Here is a 19,598-nt window from a genome sequence, read left to right as displayed (position 1 = left end):
TTCTTCCTTCTGTTTGTTGGGCAGGTGGTTTGACTGCTGCATGTCCTCCAGCTTTCCTCCAGCTCCTGGTGGAGTGGTTGTGCTTGCAGGGAAGATGTTTTCCCAAAGCAGCCTGCCTTGGGACCAGCCTGTGGCTCCCAACACGGCTCCACTGAGCCACTCCAGGTTTGCTGCATGCCTAAGCACACACACACTGCAAATACTCCTACTCCTCCTCCCCACTGGCAAGCCAGAACAGCCTTTTTCCTCCTCCTCCATCATTCTGCTGGCACAGGAGAGGACTCACATTGCTGTCCTGACTCTGTGGCTTGTCCTCAGGGACAGAGCCTGAAGAAACCATCCAGGTGTCTTCCCCTTGATGCCATGAAGAGTTTTTGCCTTTTCTTTTATACCCCTGTTATACCTTTTTACAGCTTCTGTATTCTTAGTGCTTTTTGCCTTCATTCTTGGACTTGTTTGTCAAGCTGAGAAATTAAACATTTTAGAAGCTTCGTAGCTAGGGATCAGTGTGCCCCAGACCCCAAGGTCCTCTCCAGAGCACATTCTGTAAACCAAGATAGAACCATCCAGGGGAAGGTTCCTTGGGGAGGGGGGCTCACTTGAGCCTCTCATTGGAGAATCTTTGATAGATCTGCTAATTAGTAAAACCTATAATGTTATACCCGATCTTTGGGGGCATATTCAGCGGGGTGCATTTCGATACACATGACCTGGACGTGTGTATCTAAGGATCCTTAAAATAAATACCAAGGTAAAATCCCTTTTTCCTCTTCTAACCGTGTATGACTCTTGATTTTAAGACCAGGAAAAGGCATCACCCTACCTTTGCAGAATTAAAGCATATTCTTCCCAGGACTTTCTCCTGCAAGACAACAAATACCAGGAGCTTGGGGTAGGAGGAAGCTTTAAATGTTCTGTAGCCTCCAAAGCAAACAATTCTTCCTCACCCACATGGTATTCTTCAACCCCCCATTAATTTATACAGGGTTTCCCTGGGATACTGGAGTACTCCAGGTATGTTTCCCACTCTAAGACCTGCAGCAACACCTGCTTTTCTTCTTATGCCACAAATGCCACAGATTCTCCATCTGCTCCAATCTTCAGGGCCTCTGGGAATGGGGCTGTCAGGTACTTCCAAAGGAGTGCAATGGTCAGCAGGTGATATGTGTGCAGAGGTCAAGTCAGGCAACCAAGTGTGTTCTCCAGAGGTGGGTGCTATCTGATCCTAAAGGTTTTGTATCCCAGTAGCTAAAACATCACCCAGTCTTCCTAAAAGAGCATCTAGACAATTTCTCTCCCCCCTCAAGAAGCCTTTTTTTTGGATTGCCCCATGGAAATATTTACTTTTCAGAGTTCATTTAGGAGCAGGAGCAAACCACAGCTGTTTCCATCAGCAAAGGTGAAGCCTGCTCAGCTGCAGGTCTACAAGCCCCATTTAAATTCTGCAATTCCCACTGAAAAGGTTTTATTGAACTTGGTAATATTTAAGGTTAGTGTTAAAAATTAAAATCCTCCAGCTGTGTGTCTGTGTCCATGTCCTCTGACCCTCCCTTGCCCAAAAAATAGAAAATCCAAAGCCTTCAGTGACTCAGAACAAAAGAAATTTTTAAAGTTCATATTAAAAAAAAAGAGAAAAGCATCTGGTTTGTTTTTTTCAGTTGTTTTTTTGGGCTCTTGTTTTGATTTGAATTCATCCAGTGAAATATATTCAATAATATTTCAGAAAAACTTCTGACCCAAACCCCACAACCTCTTTATAATGCATCACCTAATGCCAGCAGGAGAGAGAGATGTTCTGAAAGAAAGGGAATGCTCTGCGTCCTTTTTATATGTCACCACCCGGGGTGTCTTCCCAGTTCACAGACAGGCTGTACTGATTCCTGTGGTGGAAACTCTGGACACACTGATGGAACAGCCAGTCCTTCCAGATCCCTCATGCTCAGACAGTTTCTGCGGGTGGGATCTGTTTCTGGAAAGGTAAATCCCTTGGCTGGGCTCTGAAATTACTCAGAGCAGCTAAGAAGCCACTGACCAAAATCACTACGAATGTTGCTCATCTCCACAGGGTCATCTGGAGATGAGCAGATACAACTCCCCTTTGGACTGTCACCAAAGCAATATTAATAATTATGAAAAATAACTTGAGCTTTGCACGACATCACAAATCCAGAGTGTCACGTCTGGAATTGGCCTTTCCTCAGTGACAAATTCTAAACAACAAACATTCATAACACAAGTCCATGAAGTATTGGCTGTAAAGGATAATAAATCCTTTGGCAATATGATGAGGGTAGGAAAAGCTTCCTGGCACAACTATTGTTAGCACTGTCTGTGCACTCAAATGGCAACTGCAGGTGGATTCCCAGCTCTGAAGGAAGGTGTAAATAATTATTATGCAAAATGTTATGCAAGACATTCCTTCCAGACAAATGCTAGCTGAGCCATACACCTGAATATTGTCTTTAAAATATTTACACCTGTAATAGGTAAAGAAATAGACAATTTTTTCATGTATCTCATCTATAACATCTCTATATATCTCTACCAGCCAGAAAAGACACCTTCTACCCAGGTGCACAGGAAATGTATTTAATGCTGTTTTCCTCTCAAAATCATGATCAGGTTTTAATTCAGCTCCTCAGGGACAAGTGCCCACCCCATGGCTCAGTCCTCCAGGACATTCTGACTCAGACGCTGAAGTCTTTGAATACTCAGGGTTATAATCAGTAAAACACTGACATCTGAGCACACAACCAGATATGATGAGACAACAGAGTGAAGTACTCTACAAAAATCACTGTATGATGTAGAGAAAGGAAAGTTAATCTATCATGAGCCAGCACTGTGGACATAGCCTGTGGCTACCTAACAGAATACAGAGTTTCTGGGGAAAAAAATTAAGGTCTTTCACCTAACAGCAAAAAAAAAAAAAAAAAAAAAAACCAAACCCAGCAGGCATATGAAAAGTTGTGATCTGCAAAAAATCCATATAGTTAAAAGTACAAATACTTCAGTAAAAATAAAAAAGATTAAAAGCAGAGCAGGAAATGGCAAAGAGTTTCAGTCGGGTTGAAAATACAGACAATAATGGAGAGTACAAAATTCAATGAAAACTTTATAAACTTCAAGAATTCAGCATAATAAAGAAGGCAACTTGAAACAAAGAAATCCCAAGTGTCAGGCACAGCTTTATTGTTGGACATTAATGTTAAAATTGTAAACACTGATATCAAAAGGCAACTTCATGTAATCACATTAGTGGGAGATAGGAACTGGTGGGGCTTTTCCCAGCAGATTTCCCCAGGGATTAACTCTTAGCTCAATATTATTTAATATTTTATCTATGTTCTAGATGCTCATGTGAAAATTTCTGTAGATGACAAACAGATGGAATAGCAGTACATGATCAGAAATTAGTTTTACATAAGAAGCTGGGTTTGGGGATGGGTTTTTTTTGTTGTTGCTTTGGCTTTTGGATTTGGGTTTTTTTGAAAGATCACAATACAGACAAATTGATTCAAGCATAACTAAACACAAAGAAATCCTTCTGGGAACCAAGAAGACTTCAACAAAGAATTGGAAACCAAAGCATTACAAATTCTTGTCTGTCATAGAGGTCTCGATTCCACTGATCTTTGCTTGGGAGCAAAAGCTTAGTTTCATGGGTGCTTCATATTAACACACTTATTGAGCCAAAGTATTTGAATATGGCATTAAAAAATAATTTAAAAACCTGTAAAGACATGTGATATGTAGCATAGTGACCAATCAAACAGCATCAGTTAAATTTTCAATAGTTTGCAAAGACAAGACAGCAAATGCTCTTTGGAAGCCAGTGCCTTTGTAAATCCACTCTATACTGGAAATTTATTCTTCTAGACAATATTTAGGCTCTTCAGCTGTAAGTTTTAAGATTAATCTAGAAGTAGAGAACAGGAAGATGGCTAAGCTCCCTTTATTTGTTCCCATTTTTACAGTCAAATAATAGATGTATTCTTGAAAGTTTCTGTCACTCATAAAACCCACATCAAATACTGCTAAAAAACCCCAAACTCACAGGCAAGGCAGGTCAATAATGTCTCTCTATATATAATGGGCATTCACAGCCTGATCCTGCCTGTCTAGGGACAAGTGATGACCTGAGCCAGCAACCAAAGCCACAAACACAGATTCTACCTCATATGACAACTGTCCTTGACTATGTTTAATTACCTATTGAATAATCCTTTCAGTCTCACAGGACAGAGACTTGTTCAGCCTTTGTGTTCAGAGATGCTGCTGAGTGGCTTTTTATTATTGTTATTATTGTTATTTCTCTGAAAGAATCCCAGGAGAAGTTGTCTCACTTTCATAGGAGGTCTGGGTCCTCCATCTTCCACAAGCCTTTGTTGGCATCTTTGTCCTTGATTTCAGTGCTCCTTTATATCTGAGACCTCTGAACCAAAGATATGAATAACTTTCATAGATATAATAAGTTCCTTGAAGTTTGTTAGAATTAATACAATACACTTCCCTCCTGCTACATCTTTGCATTATGCTGCCACTTCAAACACAGCCCACTTAGCTTCTTCTGGAAGACTTCAGATGTCAAGGCTGTGAGGGTCCTCTTGGAGCAGCTACAATAAAAGCCTCATTTCAAATACATACTTTTAAACAACATCTTTACAGAAAAGACTCCCATAAAAATAATAACAAAAAAATAGGTTTTCATTGTGAATTAATAAATGTATTGCAGAGCGACAGGTTCATCTATATTGAAGAGAGGAAAATATTTGGTATCCTACACAGGAACTCAGAGAGAACCAACTTAGTTCAATACTTCTGAGAAGACATAAAAGCATCATCCCACATCTGTGTATGCAACAAAGAAAACAAACCTCTGAGTGAAATTAAAGATTAAAGAAATGTAATTTAAAAGAAAAATGGAAATCAGACACAGGAAGAGCTGTTTGTACAGTGCCAAGCCAGCATGAAATGTATCAGTAACAGTTATGAAGACCTGCCCAAAATTTTTAATCTCAGGCACCAAACATGCAAAGACTGACGGGTTTTTCACTTTGCTTATAGAAAATTCTCTCACATATAAACATCCCAGTTCTGCTGAGCTCAGTGGGCTTGTGCACTCTGTATTTACAGTCTTATAGGGCTGATCTGCTGTGGAAGGATTTCTTCCCCAGGATAGAAGGAACTCTCCAGCTGCAAGCAAGAAGCAGGGAAGGCTGGGCAGGTACCAGGCAAGACCCATCCTAATCTGCCCCAGCCTTTGCTGTGGTTCTGTGCCAGATGGTTTCTCAGTTCCCATGGTCAAGGAGAGAAAAACTGGGGTGGGCAGGGCTCAGTCAGCAGAGGGTGAAGGTTCCTGGCCTGGCTGTGCCCAAGCCTGCACAGGACAGAGCTCCACGGGCAGAAGGTAGGCTGGCAGCAGAAGGGGCCAAGAGCAGAAACTTGGCAATGAAAGACTCGTCAGAGATTAAAAACCTGCTGAGAGGGGCAGGGAGTGAACATCCCATGGGGACAACACTGTGGATGAGAGGGGCAGCTCAGAGCTTGCAATACTCCCCCCAAAAACATGGCTGGGTTGACTTAAGAATTGAAAGAAAAGATCTGCACACAGGAAGAGACTTAATGGACAAGGGCAGAGAGCGCTTAAATATTTAAGAATGCTCTTCATCGCTTTGAATTCTAATTAAGATAATTAAGTATTCTAGCTGACATTCTAATAAAGCTTTTTGAATTCAAAGAGCCATTCTCATTTTCTTTTGTTAGCTCTCTGCAGTGAGAGGTTCAGGTATACCCACCTCAAAGCACCACCAGCATCCTCCAGGTCTATTCAGCTCCTAGTTAGGAGAGAAAGGAAGCAGACAGTGACTGAAAAAACAATGCCTTGAGCCAAAAATAAGTCCGAAAGGTCAGACTACACTTATCACAAAATGATCAGATGGAAAATATTTGAGAAATTCTGTTCAGCACAACAAAGTGCAGTTACAAAGACACCTCAGGAATTAAATGTTGCAGAGCAGGGGAGGCACTTTAAATCTTGTTAGGCTGACAAGCATTTATTATTTTTTCACAGCAAAGGCGAAAAAGCAGGAGGAATTTCTCCCTAAGCATCCCCATCATTAACACAGGAGATAAAAATAAAAGGGCTGCAGGTTTTTCGTATAAACACCACTATCAATGAAGTGTCAGACAGAAGATGCAGGCTGGGGAGGTTTTATAAAGTAGCTCAGCTATGCTAACAGTAAAACTAAGCATCTGTTAGATGCCAAGGATATAAAGAGAGTTCTTTTCCTTTCTAAGTGACATGGACATTGGCTCCTCAAATTCTGTGAAGAATAGTGAGTACTAAGTCACTTGAGAGGTTGGACACAACTCTTTGGCCTGCTCCAGTAATTTAAAATAATTAAATGCAATTCCCTCACAGGAGCACCATCATGGAGAGTGCTCCTTCAGCACTGCATGAGCATTGTGGGTTTTTTTATGGCCAGAAACAATTCCAACCCCACAGCACTTAACTCCTACTCTATTGCTTAAAGAATTGCAAGACAGAAGTTCAGCCAGCTCACCTTCCTTTTCTGATGATAAACCCCTTAAAAATTACTGATAAACCCCAAATGACCTCCACAGGTTATGGGTTAGGCTCACAGATGGAAACACAGTCCTTGGTTTAGCTCCAGAGACACCTACTGAGGTGGTCAACTTGTCAGCTAAGATTTTGCTGAGCCCTTCCAGCAGACAGTTCACACAAGGGTGAATCCCTCTGCATACAGTACTCAGTGGATATACCCAAGTTATCTTTTAAAAAGGCAAATCCAGTTCAACTCCCTTGTTAGCAGCTGACAAGTCTTTTCAAAGGTACAGCTAACTCTCCATCTTTGGATGGGTAGTTAAGTAATTTTCCTTTATTAATCCGATCCGAGGATAATTAGCAGTCATGAAGTTTGGCTTCCCTCCTACAAGCCCCATTAGTCCAGCTGGAAAGGAAATTTGAGATCTCAGCTTAGGGTCATTTTAATATCAGAACATGATTCACTTCTAAAAGGGGAGGGAGACAAGGGAGTCTGGCCTTCCAGTTAATAATAAAGTAATTATCAGGGTTGCAGAGAACCTTATTCTGGAACTCAAAGCCCTCTGTAAGAAACCACTTAAATGAACAGGGAAAAACATCACCTGACCAACCCTATTGAGTGTTACATGAAGGTTGTAATAAAAGTGATCTGCTTATGTGCCCAAAATCACACGTTCTGAAAGCATTTCAAAGCCTTTCAGACATAACATTTACAATGATAAATGTGTGCCCAGCATGACACCCCACCCAGTCATGGAAATCATGGGGTTTTATAATGGCATTTAAAGAGCAGAACTATTTTGTTCCTTGCCTGAAGTTCGCTACCAGAACTCTTCTCTGTGTGAGGCAGACAGAGCTGCAGAACTTCCAGCAGGTCAAGTCCACAGATGTTTAAGTCCAGAATTCATGATTTTTGCCTCTCCTTTAGTATTTGGCATAATTTGGACAGAGCAGGGAGGACCAGGAGATGTGAAAACTGAATATATTCCTAAGCTTGGTCTCAAACCAAATAAACCCTGCAACCATCACCCAGGAGGGGCCACGAATACTTAAGAGCAGACAAGGGGTTCATTTCTTCCCCTGTCAGACTTGGTATGCCCAACAGAAACTGAGCACAGCAGGAAAGCAATGGGAGCAGGCAGAATGGATGCTCCCCACCTGGATGCACCGGCATGGCAAAGACCACAACAGAGGTAAATGCTGCAGTTTTACAAATTACACAGCAAAATCACAATGTGCAGCATCAAAAAAGTGGAGGTATAGCTCTGCACAACTCCAGCAGCCACAAATTACTTTCTATAGCTGTCAGTGTACTCATGCTATGGCAAGGAGAGACTGTTCCTTCTGTAGTCACTGTATGTGGTGAAATATTTACAAAGTTCTGTGCTCAGCCATCCAATAAAGGCTGGCTTGCTCCTTTGTGCTGACCAGCATCAAATTGTCAAATCATGGACACAACCTCCCACACAAGCCAGGTATCACTGGGGGAAAGAGCTCAGCACAGCCACTGATCATCCCAGCCCTTCCAATTAACGGGGTAATAAAAAAGCACCTCTATCACTTATGATGATACAGGTGCTGCTCACAGCACAACCACCAGACAGGCCTTTCTAAAGTGCTTGTGATTGGCTTTTACACTCGTAATTTCTGTTTTATGATCTCCAAATCATGTACTTGTCCCCTTTTCAGTGTTTTCTCCAAAGCAAAGTGACAGCACTGCAACTTGCAGCCAGCCTTTGAGATGGACTGGAGAATGCAATGAATTGACACAGAGCATGAAGCTCGTGACAGGCTGACATGAGAATTGAAAGAAAACTCATTCACTGGAGAAGCAAACAAGTGGACATCTCTACTGGAACTGAAAAAACTCTGATGGAAAAATCTGACACTGTAAAACCTAGGGAACAAAAAGGGACAGCACAGTGAAGGGTTTCGGGAGTTCCAGACACAAAGTCTGAACAAATGAAGGATATTCAACATCTTGAGCATTATTTGACATCAAAGAAAGATCTTCTAATGCAGTCACTCTGGAGACTGAAAGGTTGATAGGGTGAGTTGGTTCTAAGGAATACTGAGGCCAAGAGGGCTGTTTTAAAACCACTTTAATATAAACACAGTACCCAGTTTGTTTGAGTAACGAATTTCCTTCCATGATCCTGTGAAACTTCAGAAGAAAACCCAGGTGTTGCTAGAAACAGGCTTTGTACTGAACTCCACTCCCAAAGGTTTAAGGCAGTTAAGCATCACCATGTTTGAACTAGCCCTTCTGCTGCAGAGTTGTGTGAGTTTTACAATAAAACACACACTGCTGCTGAGTTCAAGGGGGGCCTTCCACCAGTAAAACTCTTCCACTTACCTGGGCTGCAAAACCCCAGTTTTCAGAGCTGGGTGCCAACATGCCTGAAAATACAGTCCAATCCACCTGATGGTAGGTAGCACTGGAGATGACTACCTAAGGTGTCATTCCCAGATCTGAGTTTTCCTTGGGGAAATATGGGAACAGGGAAGCTTAAAATGAAAGCAAAGATCAGATGAAGTAATCTAACAGACCTTTTGTTACTGAAAAAACCCAAGTGAGATCTGTTTTTTCCTAAGGGACAATAGCACAAATTATTCTAAAAGATACTGTTGAACTTGCAAATACAATTAAAGTGGATGGTTTGAACCAAAAACCAACTTAAGTTCTCCTAATTAAGGAGAGGTGCTCAGGCACCCCCCGTTCTCAGGCCAGGCTTCAATTCTTTGCCTCATTTCCAGCAGAAAAATCTGACAAAAGCAATGTATTGCCAGGAAACAAGGGGTTATTTACTTAACCAAATCAAACATTTTGGAGCTACAGCTGACCTCCTGCCAGTCTAAGCTGGCATGTTTCTGTGGCAGAACACAGCATTTTGCAAAAAAACGCTTCCTTGGCCTGTGTGTAATATGGCTTTTGGTGCTTGACTCCAAGCAGAAGCAACCTCAGCCTTCAGATTGTAGAGGCTTGTAGAAGAGCCTCCACCCTACAGCATCCTCCACCAATGGCCAAATTAAATTGCTTTCCGTCAGGAATAAACCTTACTGGAGAATTTCTGACCAACTGCAATACTGAGAATATAATTTTTTTTTCCCCTTAATTTGCACATAATCTAGAAAGGAAAAGCTGAAGAGGCAAGCAATAACCTCTGATATAAACAGCAGCAAAAAGGCATCACAAAGCCTCTGAAAAACACATTGGCACACTATCAGAGAAAGAAGACAGAAGAATCACATCATGCACAGCTCACCTTGACAAGGCTGACAATAAAATCAGCAAAACAAACAAAAAAAAGGAGGAAAAGTCAGAACAAGATATCTTTGTTTTCTGATTATTCACTCTAAAGGTACCATTGATTTTCTACTAACATATTAACTCCATAAGCACGAAGAAAAGCAGTTGGTGTGAGCAGAGAGAATCAAATCACTCAGGAGAGGGGCCTACGTGTTCCCTGCTGTAGTAAGAAGTTCTCTTGGCATGAAGAACCCAGAAAATGGTGTCTTCCCCCAGATCTGGCAACCACTTACAGGCTAGTCTGAAATGACTGCAATTGTATTTCCAATTTCAATTGTTGGCCTAGGCATCTCCTCATTGCAACTCTGCCACTAAAAGCATTTGGACTGTCTTAATATTACCCAAAAGAAAAAAGAAACTGCAGAAAATTATGCAGTAGCTTCATGCCATCTAAAGAGGAGCCTGAATGATACTTGGTTAAGCAGCTGTTAAACTGTAACTATGCTACGTGTACAGAACTTTACAAAAATGCAGTATTTAAAGGACTACAAAAAAGATTATATTTTCCTCTCACTGAAGTATTGAAAGTGGAATGTTCTCTGTTGGAAATGAAGCGGTGGGCGTTTGATGGCATATTTTAAATAGTATTCTTCTTTGTGCATGCAGTGTAATGCTACCCAAGGGGGAGATTAAAAAAAAAGTCTGCAATTTGCAAGTCCATTTCAAAGTCATATTGAGGATGATGTGAAATTCAGGATAGGATTCTTGAGAGAAATCTCCCTGGAAAACGTGTATGTACCTCAGGGAAGCTTTGGATTTGCTTCCCCACACTGGAAGGCTGTTCTGTCTTTTGACATTTCAATGTTGTTTACTGTTTGCATCTAATTTTGGAATTATTCTGTGGTTTATTACAATGGTGTATCTTTGACTAGCAATAAGATACTTCTCTTCTGCATCCTCCATGATTTCTAAAAATCTTTCACTATTTGTCTTGAAACTTCTACTGGTAGTGAGAACAGAACAGTTACTTTTACAACAAGGGATTCATCCTGCTGACAGATATAACAGAGGTAACTGGCATTTACACATCTTGGCCCTGAGAAAAACAGGCATGTCCACACAAGTCTGATCATTTTGAAGCTTTAAGGCTTTAGGAAGTCGTCAGCAGGATTCGGAGGGAATACTCTCCTTAATAAACTTCTGGCTAAACAGGTTTTCTCTTTCCTCAGTGCTGCCTTCCCTAAAGCATTACAGACTGGCCACAGATGGATCTGGGGAGAAGGAAAGGTAATTTTCCTGAGGTCAGATTCTCTTCCTTAGGTCCCCAAGCAAGTGGGTGTTTAGATTCCGATTCATCACCAAATCTGATGCCAGAATCTTCCTCTGCATCAGCTGAGGAAGAAGGAGCAGGGATGGCTTCTGTCTTCACTTGCAGTGCATGAACATGTCCTGGTTATACAGGTAAGCAAGCAGCTGGATCATGCAATCACATCCCACTCACCAAAACGGTTAAGAGCACCATGATCCTTCCTGTCCTTCTTCCATGGCCACAACAATTTGCACTGCACAAGACTGAAACGCTTCAGTCCAGCACTGAGGTCATTAGATCCAATCTAGCACAGCATCTGAGTGAAAGGAAAAACAACCACAGAAGACCACAACATATACTCAAGGTCCTTTCTTTTCCTCTTAAATCCTAATTAGCTTAATTTCACTAAATTTTTGCCATACAGAAGTTAGACATGTCTCCTTACTTAGTCTTCTGTGTTCTTCTGTGTTAATTCTCCAAATCCCTATGCTGAATTTGTCTCACCAACCACAAGGAAAGCCGTGACAACTAACTTGGACAAGAAACCTACAGTTTATACACCTCAAAGCAGAGATCTTGGAAAATTATGAAACCATATGAAGAAAAAAAAGGTCTCAAGTATTTTATGTTGATACTTACCACTCCACTGTCTTCAGATCAAAGAAAACAGTGACAGCAAAGCTCTTACGAGGATATCTAATCCATGACACTGAGATGATTCCCTCCATCAGCAAGGCACTGGCAGAGCTGTGTCTCACTTCACTCTCCATCAAGTGGGTTTTGTTACTGGTATGAATGACAGACTCAAGTCTGGCTGTACCTTGAGCCTGGTTTGTCCAGTTAAATGAAAATAAAAATAAAAATGTATTTTGCACTACGAACAGATGACACATGGTTGGGCTGTCTTTTTTTAAAAAAAAAACTCAACAGCATCCTCCAAACACGTGAGAGATGGAAGCCACAGTCAGACTATTATTTTGCACCTTGATCAATGCAACTTTGCAAATTCCTCATGCCAGTAATTCTCTTTCAAACTGATATTGGGTGAGATTATTAGAACAAAAAAACCCAGTAAATTATGATCATAGTTTATGCTCCTAGCTTTTGCAAATGATAGGCTAAGGTTTAGCAGTGTAATAAACTACAATCAATGATCTTGCCGCTTCTGCAATAATGCAAAAGCACTATATAGATTGTATCCAGACTGCTCAGTATAAAAATAAACATGTACAAATTAAATAGGCTACATCATATATATACATGATTCATTTATGAAAAGCAATTATTTGTGCTGAGAATAGAAAAAGTCCAGTTTGGAGCTAATCAAATAATTAAGAATAAAGACAAAACAACATAAGCTTAATTATTATTATTTTAACATGTTAAAAATACAGTCACATCAAAATAGGGTACACAGTTATAAAACTGTTGCAGATGAAATAAGAAAATAGTGTGTATATATTTTATATATAAAAATCTACAGTATTTACTAATGCTGATACATATTTTGGAGCCTCATGTTGTTTGCACAAATAAATTGTACAGCCTCGTTATGAATTACAGAACCATCATTAAACACTGAGATTATTACACTTAGCCACAATATTATATACATACATTTCTAAGCTGCTGTAAGCAATCAGAACTAAAGTAAGCCCAAGTCATATTTATCTTCACAATTTTAGTTCAGGATTTCAGTGTAGTGCTTGGCTACAGTTACTTCACTGCCATTTGCAATTTTTAAACCATAAAATTGCCCAGTTATTAAAAATTACATCAGACACGTTATATACATAAAAAAAAAAGTTTTGAAACAAACTAAGTAAATGTTACTTCCACTTGTAAAAATTGTTTTACTTCTGTACCTTAAAACTTACAGAGCCAACCTGCAGCAATAATAGGCACTAAAGCTCATTCTTTAAAGGAAAAAAAAAATAATATCCATTTCTATGTTTTCAGTTAACAAACCTTACAAAACAAAAGGGAACAGGACAACCTTCCAAACCATACCAAACTGGTGTTGATACCAATGTTTAGTACTTCAGTATTAGAGAAATCTCTCAGTTCAGCACTCCAAGGACCTCTTCTGGAGAGACCCTCCTCTGCCTCAGCTCCCCGTGAGAGGTCAGAGCGTCCTGCAGCTCACAGGACTACATCCTACATGTGCCACTTCACCTGCTTTTAATTCCACCCCCAATTCACAGTCAAAGAAAGGACAACGCAAAGTAGAAAAGGCTGCAAACACTAATTAAAATTACTTATATTAGCAGGAGTTTAAGGTTCCTGTTAACAACAGTCAGCGTCATTTTAGTGTAAAACACCGCGCAGTGCGAGCAGCCCGACACCACAGCAGCACAGGGCCCAGCACAGACACGAACCCGCTAGCAATTTGGGGGGGAAAAGGGCAAAAACACAACAGAATCCACTCGACAAAGCTTAAGAGAGGGGACATTGCATACTCACACAGCTTGGGGAATATCAAGCCTGGAGCAAAGCTCAGACTCCTGCATGCACTTCACAGAGGTGCCAAGGAGCTGTGCAATTCTCTGATACCTGTGAGATTTGGCCCTGCAACCAGTTTTAGTCTGACAGCACAGCATGGCAAAAAGTGAAGGGCGCAGCACCATTTCTGTATCTGGCATTAGTCTCACTGTGCTCCAGTATTTTGCATATAGAATGACATTCTGAAGGTAGATTTGGGTGAGAAGGTACAAGTTCTCCACTTTCGATGCACCTAAAAAACCCCTAAACACTGCCCTGAATTTAAGCACCATTTCTTAGCCAGATTAGAGAGACATTTTTGGCTTTCTGCTTTTGCCTGCCTGCTCCTTCCTGCTGTGGAAAATGACAAACAGTAGTCAAAGGAGAGGAAATTAACTCTCACATATGATTAAATTAATAATCCCAAAGCATCTCTCCTGCCCAGAACAGATACTGGGATGCTGAGGCAGCTGTATAAAAATGACAGAAATTCCCATTCAAAATGAATGGCTTCTCAAATAAATTACAAAGAAAAATTAATATGAAATAAAAGTACTTCACGAGCTTTGCCCAAAGTTAAATGCATTTACATTTAAACTCTTTAGCTCTTTTCCATATGAGTTTGTGTACTGTAAGTGCACACTCACACAGGCGCACACACACAATCCATACAGTGCATTAACAATGTCAGTCAAAATAAAACTTTTCAGTGTGTTACAGATTTTAGGCAGAAGGATTGTAACACAAGTTATTTAAACGTAAGGAGCGATGACAGCATGAACCACATGACATATATGAGCTTATTGCTATGTCTATGTGCATTAGATCACTTCCAGTAGCTTCCATGCAAGTCCAAGAACTCCACCAGCCTTCAAGCAAAGTCTGAAACATCTCTGAAATAGTGTCATTATTTTTGAACTGACATGAACCATCCACATTTCAGAGAACTGAGGTGGTAACACAGTACTGTTCAACTGGTTTTGGTTCTTGCCATTTTACTAAGCTCAGCCAGATTCTCAGAGAAGCACAGATTCATGCATAGACAATCCATCAGTTCTGTTCCGATAGTGTTGGGCTTGAGCTGACGGGCTGGAATATTGGTACTGTGGGGAACCATTCTCTTCAAAGGCTGGGGAAGTCCTGTATCTTACTGGACTATCCACAGAAACAGCAGGAAGACTGTGGTCTTGTAAAGGTGTTGACTGAAAATGCTGGTATTTCTGGAAATTATCCAAGTGGCCTTTGTTAAGGTCTTGGCTCCAGGGCTGCCTGTAGAGTTCGTGTCTGTAGACAAAGGTGGCGTCTGGCCACTTTCTCTCCTCTGGTAAATAATCTGCTGGAGGGATTATGAACTTGACACCTGGGGAGGACCTCGAGTTGCTGGTATAAGCATCGACAGGAGCAACTTCTGTCTGAGCAGGGGCTGGTGAAAGAGGATTTTGGCGACTGGCAGGATAGGAATTCATTTGCAGTTTATTTGGGGAATAATCGACTGATATAAAAGGAGGGTATGGCCTTCCAGAGGGGCTGGGTCGATTCCCGTGGTAATGCAGAGGTGCAGAACTTGTACTGCCTATATTGGAAACATGCTTTGGAGAATTCCCATAGTAAGTAGGGGGATTACTATAACCTGGCAGTGGCTGTTTTACATTCAGTCCATGAGGTGGGCCATCAGACTGAGATGCGTATTTTGGAGATCTGGGTTGTGAAGTGAAGGTGTAATTATTGGGTATTTTTAAAGGAGCTGGTATTTTTTCTATTTGCTTTCTTGGACTGTTAGAAAATGCTACCTGCCTAGGACTCTGTGGATGAACTCTCTCAAGCATCTCTTCAACAACATTCTCATTCTCAGTTTCATCATCTGAAACATTGTCGTACTGAGATGCATTAGACCCTCGCTTACCTTCATCAGCATCCAAAACCCTCACCTTTTGCTTTACATTCAAAGGCTGCATTTCTCCAGGACTTGGTGGTGGGCCCAAAACCAAATGGTTTACTGGCTTCCCTTTCACCTCTGCAGTAAGTTGCATTGTCTTTTCCATTATTTTGATATCAGACGGTTTATTCCACTTAGGTACAAACTCCCTTCTTGTATTGGAAGTAGCATTAGAATTTTGATTAGCAGCTGCATTATTGTATAGACTCGAATTGTCTGGCTCTGTTGGTGGAGGCTTTTTTCTGGTATCTACCTCACTCTTAGGCAAACTGTTTTGTGTCTCTATTGGTTGAATCTTTTGCTGTTTTAAGGAAGGTTTCTTTTCCACAGAAATGTTTCTTTTTCGGTCATTTGGTGAACTTTCTGGTGGTTCTTCTGTGGATGGTCTTCTCTCTGTCCTTCTTGCTGCTTGTGTACCAGTACTGTTCTGTCCATTAAGCACTGGAGTGGAGTTAAGCACAGAAGGCTGAGGTCCTGATGGAATCTGCCCCAATGGCTTCTTTGGAAATTCATCTTCTTTACCTAAAACAAGAACAATAATAACATAAATTCACCTTTGCGCAGAAGCCTTCTTTGACCTTTTGGTCATGTAAGCAAAAATAACTACAACTTAACTGGGCCTCTCTCTGGGTCACCATTCTGCTGGACACCTCAAAGGTTCTTCTGTACACTGACATCAAACAGAGATTTTCTTTAACCTCTTATCCCAACCAGTTTTTCCTCCCTACAGCTCATGCAATCTTACCAAGCTTTTGCTCTGTCATGACACTGCTGAAAAAACCCCCATTTTTCTAGATGACATGCTGGTTACAATACCTACTCTGTATGGAAGCCTCCTCACACTGTCACATTAAGCAAACTACTTTGTCCACTTTAAAAATCCTTCCCAATATCCCTCTCCCAACTGACTGTTCTCCATTCATTCATCTTTTCATGTTCACCTCTAGCAAGCTACACTATCAGCTCCTCCCTCACATGCACAAAGCTCCCAGATGACATCTTTGAACTGTCTCTCACTTCCGTTTTTAGGTGGAGCTCCTCATTAACATCTGCACAATTAAGACCTTATTCCTCCTAAAACCCTCCCTGCCTAAAAATTTCATCCTCAGTATTAAAAACCTCCAGTAAAAGGCTCTAGACACAGAATTTTTTTTTCAGTTCAGCTTTTTATCAATACAGAACAACTGAAGCAGCTGACACCAATACCAGCTACGTCATGGTTTCAATTGAGTGTTCCGTGGCCGGGTTTTGCCAAACACAAGGACATCATTTACAGGACAAGGACATGAATGGAAAGTTCTCCCAGACTGGAGCTCAATACATTGTAACAGCCAGTGGTAAACATCAACTGTGTGGGGACCCATAGCAACCCACACTGACATACAGAAACAATAAAGAAGCGTTTCACGGCACTCGATGCTGCTCACAGAACAACTCCCATCAAATCTTCTACTGCAGTCCTTCTCCTTAGCAGTCAACGCCCTTCATAATTGCAGCCAAAGTCTTTTGTCATATCTACTTGCATATAACTTATTTAATTGTGTAATCCATTACTTTCCCATTATAAGAAGAAAAGGTCATGCACTTCCCATTAAATGTATTAATCTAGATTTAATTCATTTGATGTTCAGCATTTAAAAAAAAAAAAAAAAGTTTTAAAGTCAGCATTACCAAACAAATCCTACTTACTGTGTACCTATTTGTACAGCAGAAGCTCTGCTGTAAGGAGGAAAACAGAATGGCTACCCTTACTTAAGTGCTATGCAAAATAAATTACATAAAATGGCTGTTGGTAAAATAATCAGAGTTAGCACCTCACTTTGTAGCTATTTGTAATTTAAATTCTTTTTGTTTGTCTACAAGGGTTCACAGGAGTGAATACACACAAATGTCTCTCCCTGACAAGTGCTGTGGTTACAAGTGAGCTATGTTCATTTATACAGGCATGAGCAGGAGCTCAATCTTTGATGAGTGGCTCATGATACAGATACACTGAGGAAAGCCAGCAGCCAAGGTCACTGTTATTTATTATAACAGCATAACAAACTACCAGCACAGATCAGTTGCTGTATAAACTAAATGAAAACTCAGAGTTTGAGCCAGCCAGGCCATAGCAGGAAGACAGCAGAGAGGAACACAACAGTGCTGTGTGTCACGACAAGGTAACTAAATAAAAGCACTTAATAGAAATAGTCTGGCTTTGCCAAACAATTAAACTATTCTTTTCTTGATTTTTCTGCCTAAGAGCCAAAGATCATATGGAAACCTACCCTTTGCTTCAGAAATAACTTCAGAAACCTCACTTCACATATAGCACATGGTGGGGCCTAACCTCAGCATTAGGCTCCAATGAGCAGCTCTGAAATTTTAAGTCTGATGTTTGGCCTCTTTCCATATGGGCCCCCCCACTATTCCCAGATGAGGCTAAAATCTGGAACAGGGCTCTCAGATCCGCACTCCCCAGCAAGGGAGTGCTCCACCAGTGGAAGAACAGACGAGGGGACAAAGGAAAGAGTTGCATGGATGCTGTAAAAAAGGGTGATTTAACAGCTCCTCAATACACTGACTGCTGCACCAGCCTCTCCAAAATTGTCCTTTAGTCTTTATGAATAGGAGTTCACTTTCTGAACTTGATTCTGTTTGGCAAGAGGCATTTGTATCACTTAATTCCATCTGCATCCTCAAATACAGGGTTAGGCAAAGCTGAAGATCTTGTCTCCTAAATAAAAGTGCATTTTGCACATAATAAATATTCCTGATATTCAAACCATAGATTGCAGTGCTTTCAGTCTTACTAATCTTGAATGTGAAAATAGCATGAAGTCTGAATTAAGAAAAAATACTCTGGTATGTACAAAATATATACCAAAAACCTGCCACCTAAATCATACAAAACTAATCTTTATAGGCTGCTAATCCGTTTATAGCCTCCAGGAGATCCAAAGCAGTTACGCAATAGCACAAGAAAATGGCTCTGCAACATCTCTAAATTATTTAATTTCTGTCCTTGTATGCAAGACATGTTTTAGAAAAAGTGTTTACTTTCTTCCACACTTGAAGTTAAAATATTCTAATCATATATATAAAAATCTGAAGACCAGTTCCTCTGGTAGCTGCAATGCTTCCTTCATTTGCCCAGGGTCATCAAAAGCATGAACTGATTTCTTTTCTCCCAGCTTTTACTCTAAGAAATGCCCACAGAGCAATAGGAGATCCTCTAAATACACTTGGTTGCACAATAAAGGTGGGGTTTGTGTGAGTTTTTGGTTTTTAATTTCACACACTTAAGGTTTCCTAATTACAATTAAGCTCTAATAAACCCAAGTGAGAATACTGCAGCCATTTTTATTGAATTCTACCAAGGCTGCTTTGCACCACCTTTCCTTCTCATTTCAGGGTAAAGGAACACCCTACAAGCAGGCATATGTGGGCTGCATGGTCCAGATGATGTATCCTGTAACACAAATTACAGCTGTAAAATTACCAGAGAAATCTTGCCATGTCTGTAGTGAAATTGTTAGAATTCAACACTAATTCAAATCCTGAGCAACAAGGAAAGTGGTGCAAGACAACAGCTCATTTAGAAGAAAGCCTCTGCATTTTAACAGCATGATACCATGTTTATAGGCTGGTAACACCAGAGCTTAGTGCTTTCAGGGAAAACAAAATACAGAACAATGAGAACGTGTGGAAGGAGGCTCAGTGGGGAAAAGAAGAAATACAGGTTGAACCTTAGCCACAGGGCTACCACAGAACTCGGTTTAACTTGACCTTGGACACAAACAAGTGGCACTGGTTGCTCAGTCACCCACATCTGCTTGTGGAACTAAGCAAGGCCACATTGCTGGAGGTATCAACTTAGGAATTAAGGCTACCAGAACAGGCCTTGTTCTGGTTCAAAGGTGCTCCAGCACTGATCACCTTCTGCCATAAAAAGTGCTGGGAGGGAAAGAATTGTGTAAGGATCTATTACGCTCCACCAAAAAGACATCCTGCAAACCAGTCGCCTTTTAAAGGAAATTTTTTTGAAACTGAAAAATGGCTACTTAATTCT

The 19,598-nt window shown here is 40.7% G+C and overlaps 1 protein-coding gene and 1 long non-coding RNA gene across 8 annotated transcripts in view; both read right to left on the bottom strand.

Moving 5' to 3' along the window:
- Window positions 1-3,170: 3,170 nt before the first annotated feature.
- Window positions 3,171-8,242, bottom strand: LOC121673343. The gene is made up of 2 exons (XR_006019184.1): window positions 5,799-8,242; window positions 3,171-4,616 (listed from the first exon to the last, which is right to left on the bottom strand). It is a non-coding gene; the product is annotated as an uncharacterized LOC121673343 (long non-coding RNA).
- Window positions 8,243-12,481: 4,239 nt separating this feature from the next.
- LOC121673342 (USP6 N-terminal-like protein) overlaps window positions 12,482-19,598 on the bottom strand; it is a 112,416-nt gene continuing 105,299 nt past the window's right edge. For all 7 annotated transcript variants that reach the window (XM_042046568.1, XM_042046570.1, XM_042046572.1 and 4 more), the window contains one exon: window positions 12,482-16,066. In XM_042046568.1, the coding sequence (XP_041902502.1) occupies window positions 14,625-16,066 (1,442 nt within the window). In that variant the 3' untranslated portion in view covers window positions 12,482-14,624. The remainder of the gene's footprint in view (window positions 16,067-19,598) is intronic.

This window comes from Corvus kubaryi, unplaced genomic scaffold, assembly GCF_017639235.1.
Source record: "Corvus kubaryi isolate FWS band 111438036 unplaced genomic scaffold, C.kubaryi_AGA036_p1.0 65361, whole genome shotgun sequence".
In the NCBI taxonomy this organism is placed as follows: domain Eukaryota; kingdom Metazoa; phylum Chordata; class Aves; order Passeriformes; family Corvidae; genus Corvus; species Corvus kubaryi.
The sequence above is the reverse complement of the archived record's forward strand: the minus strand, read 5'-3'. Positions and strand labels throughout refer to the sequence as shown.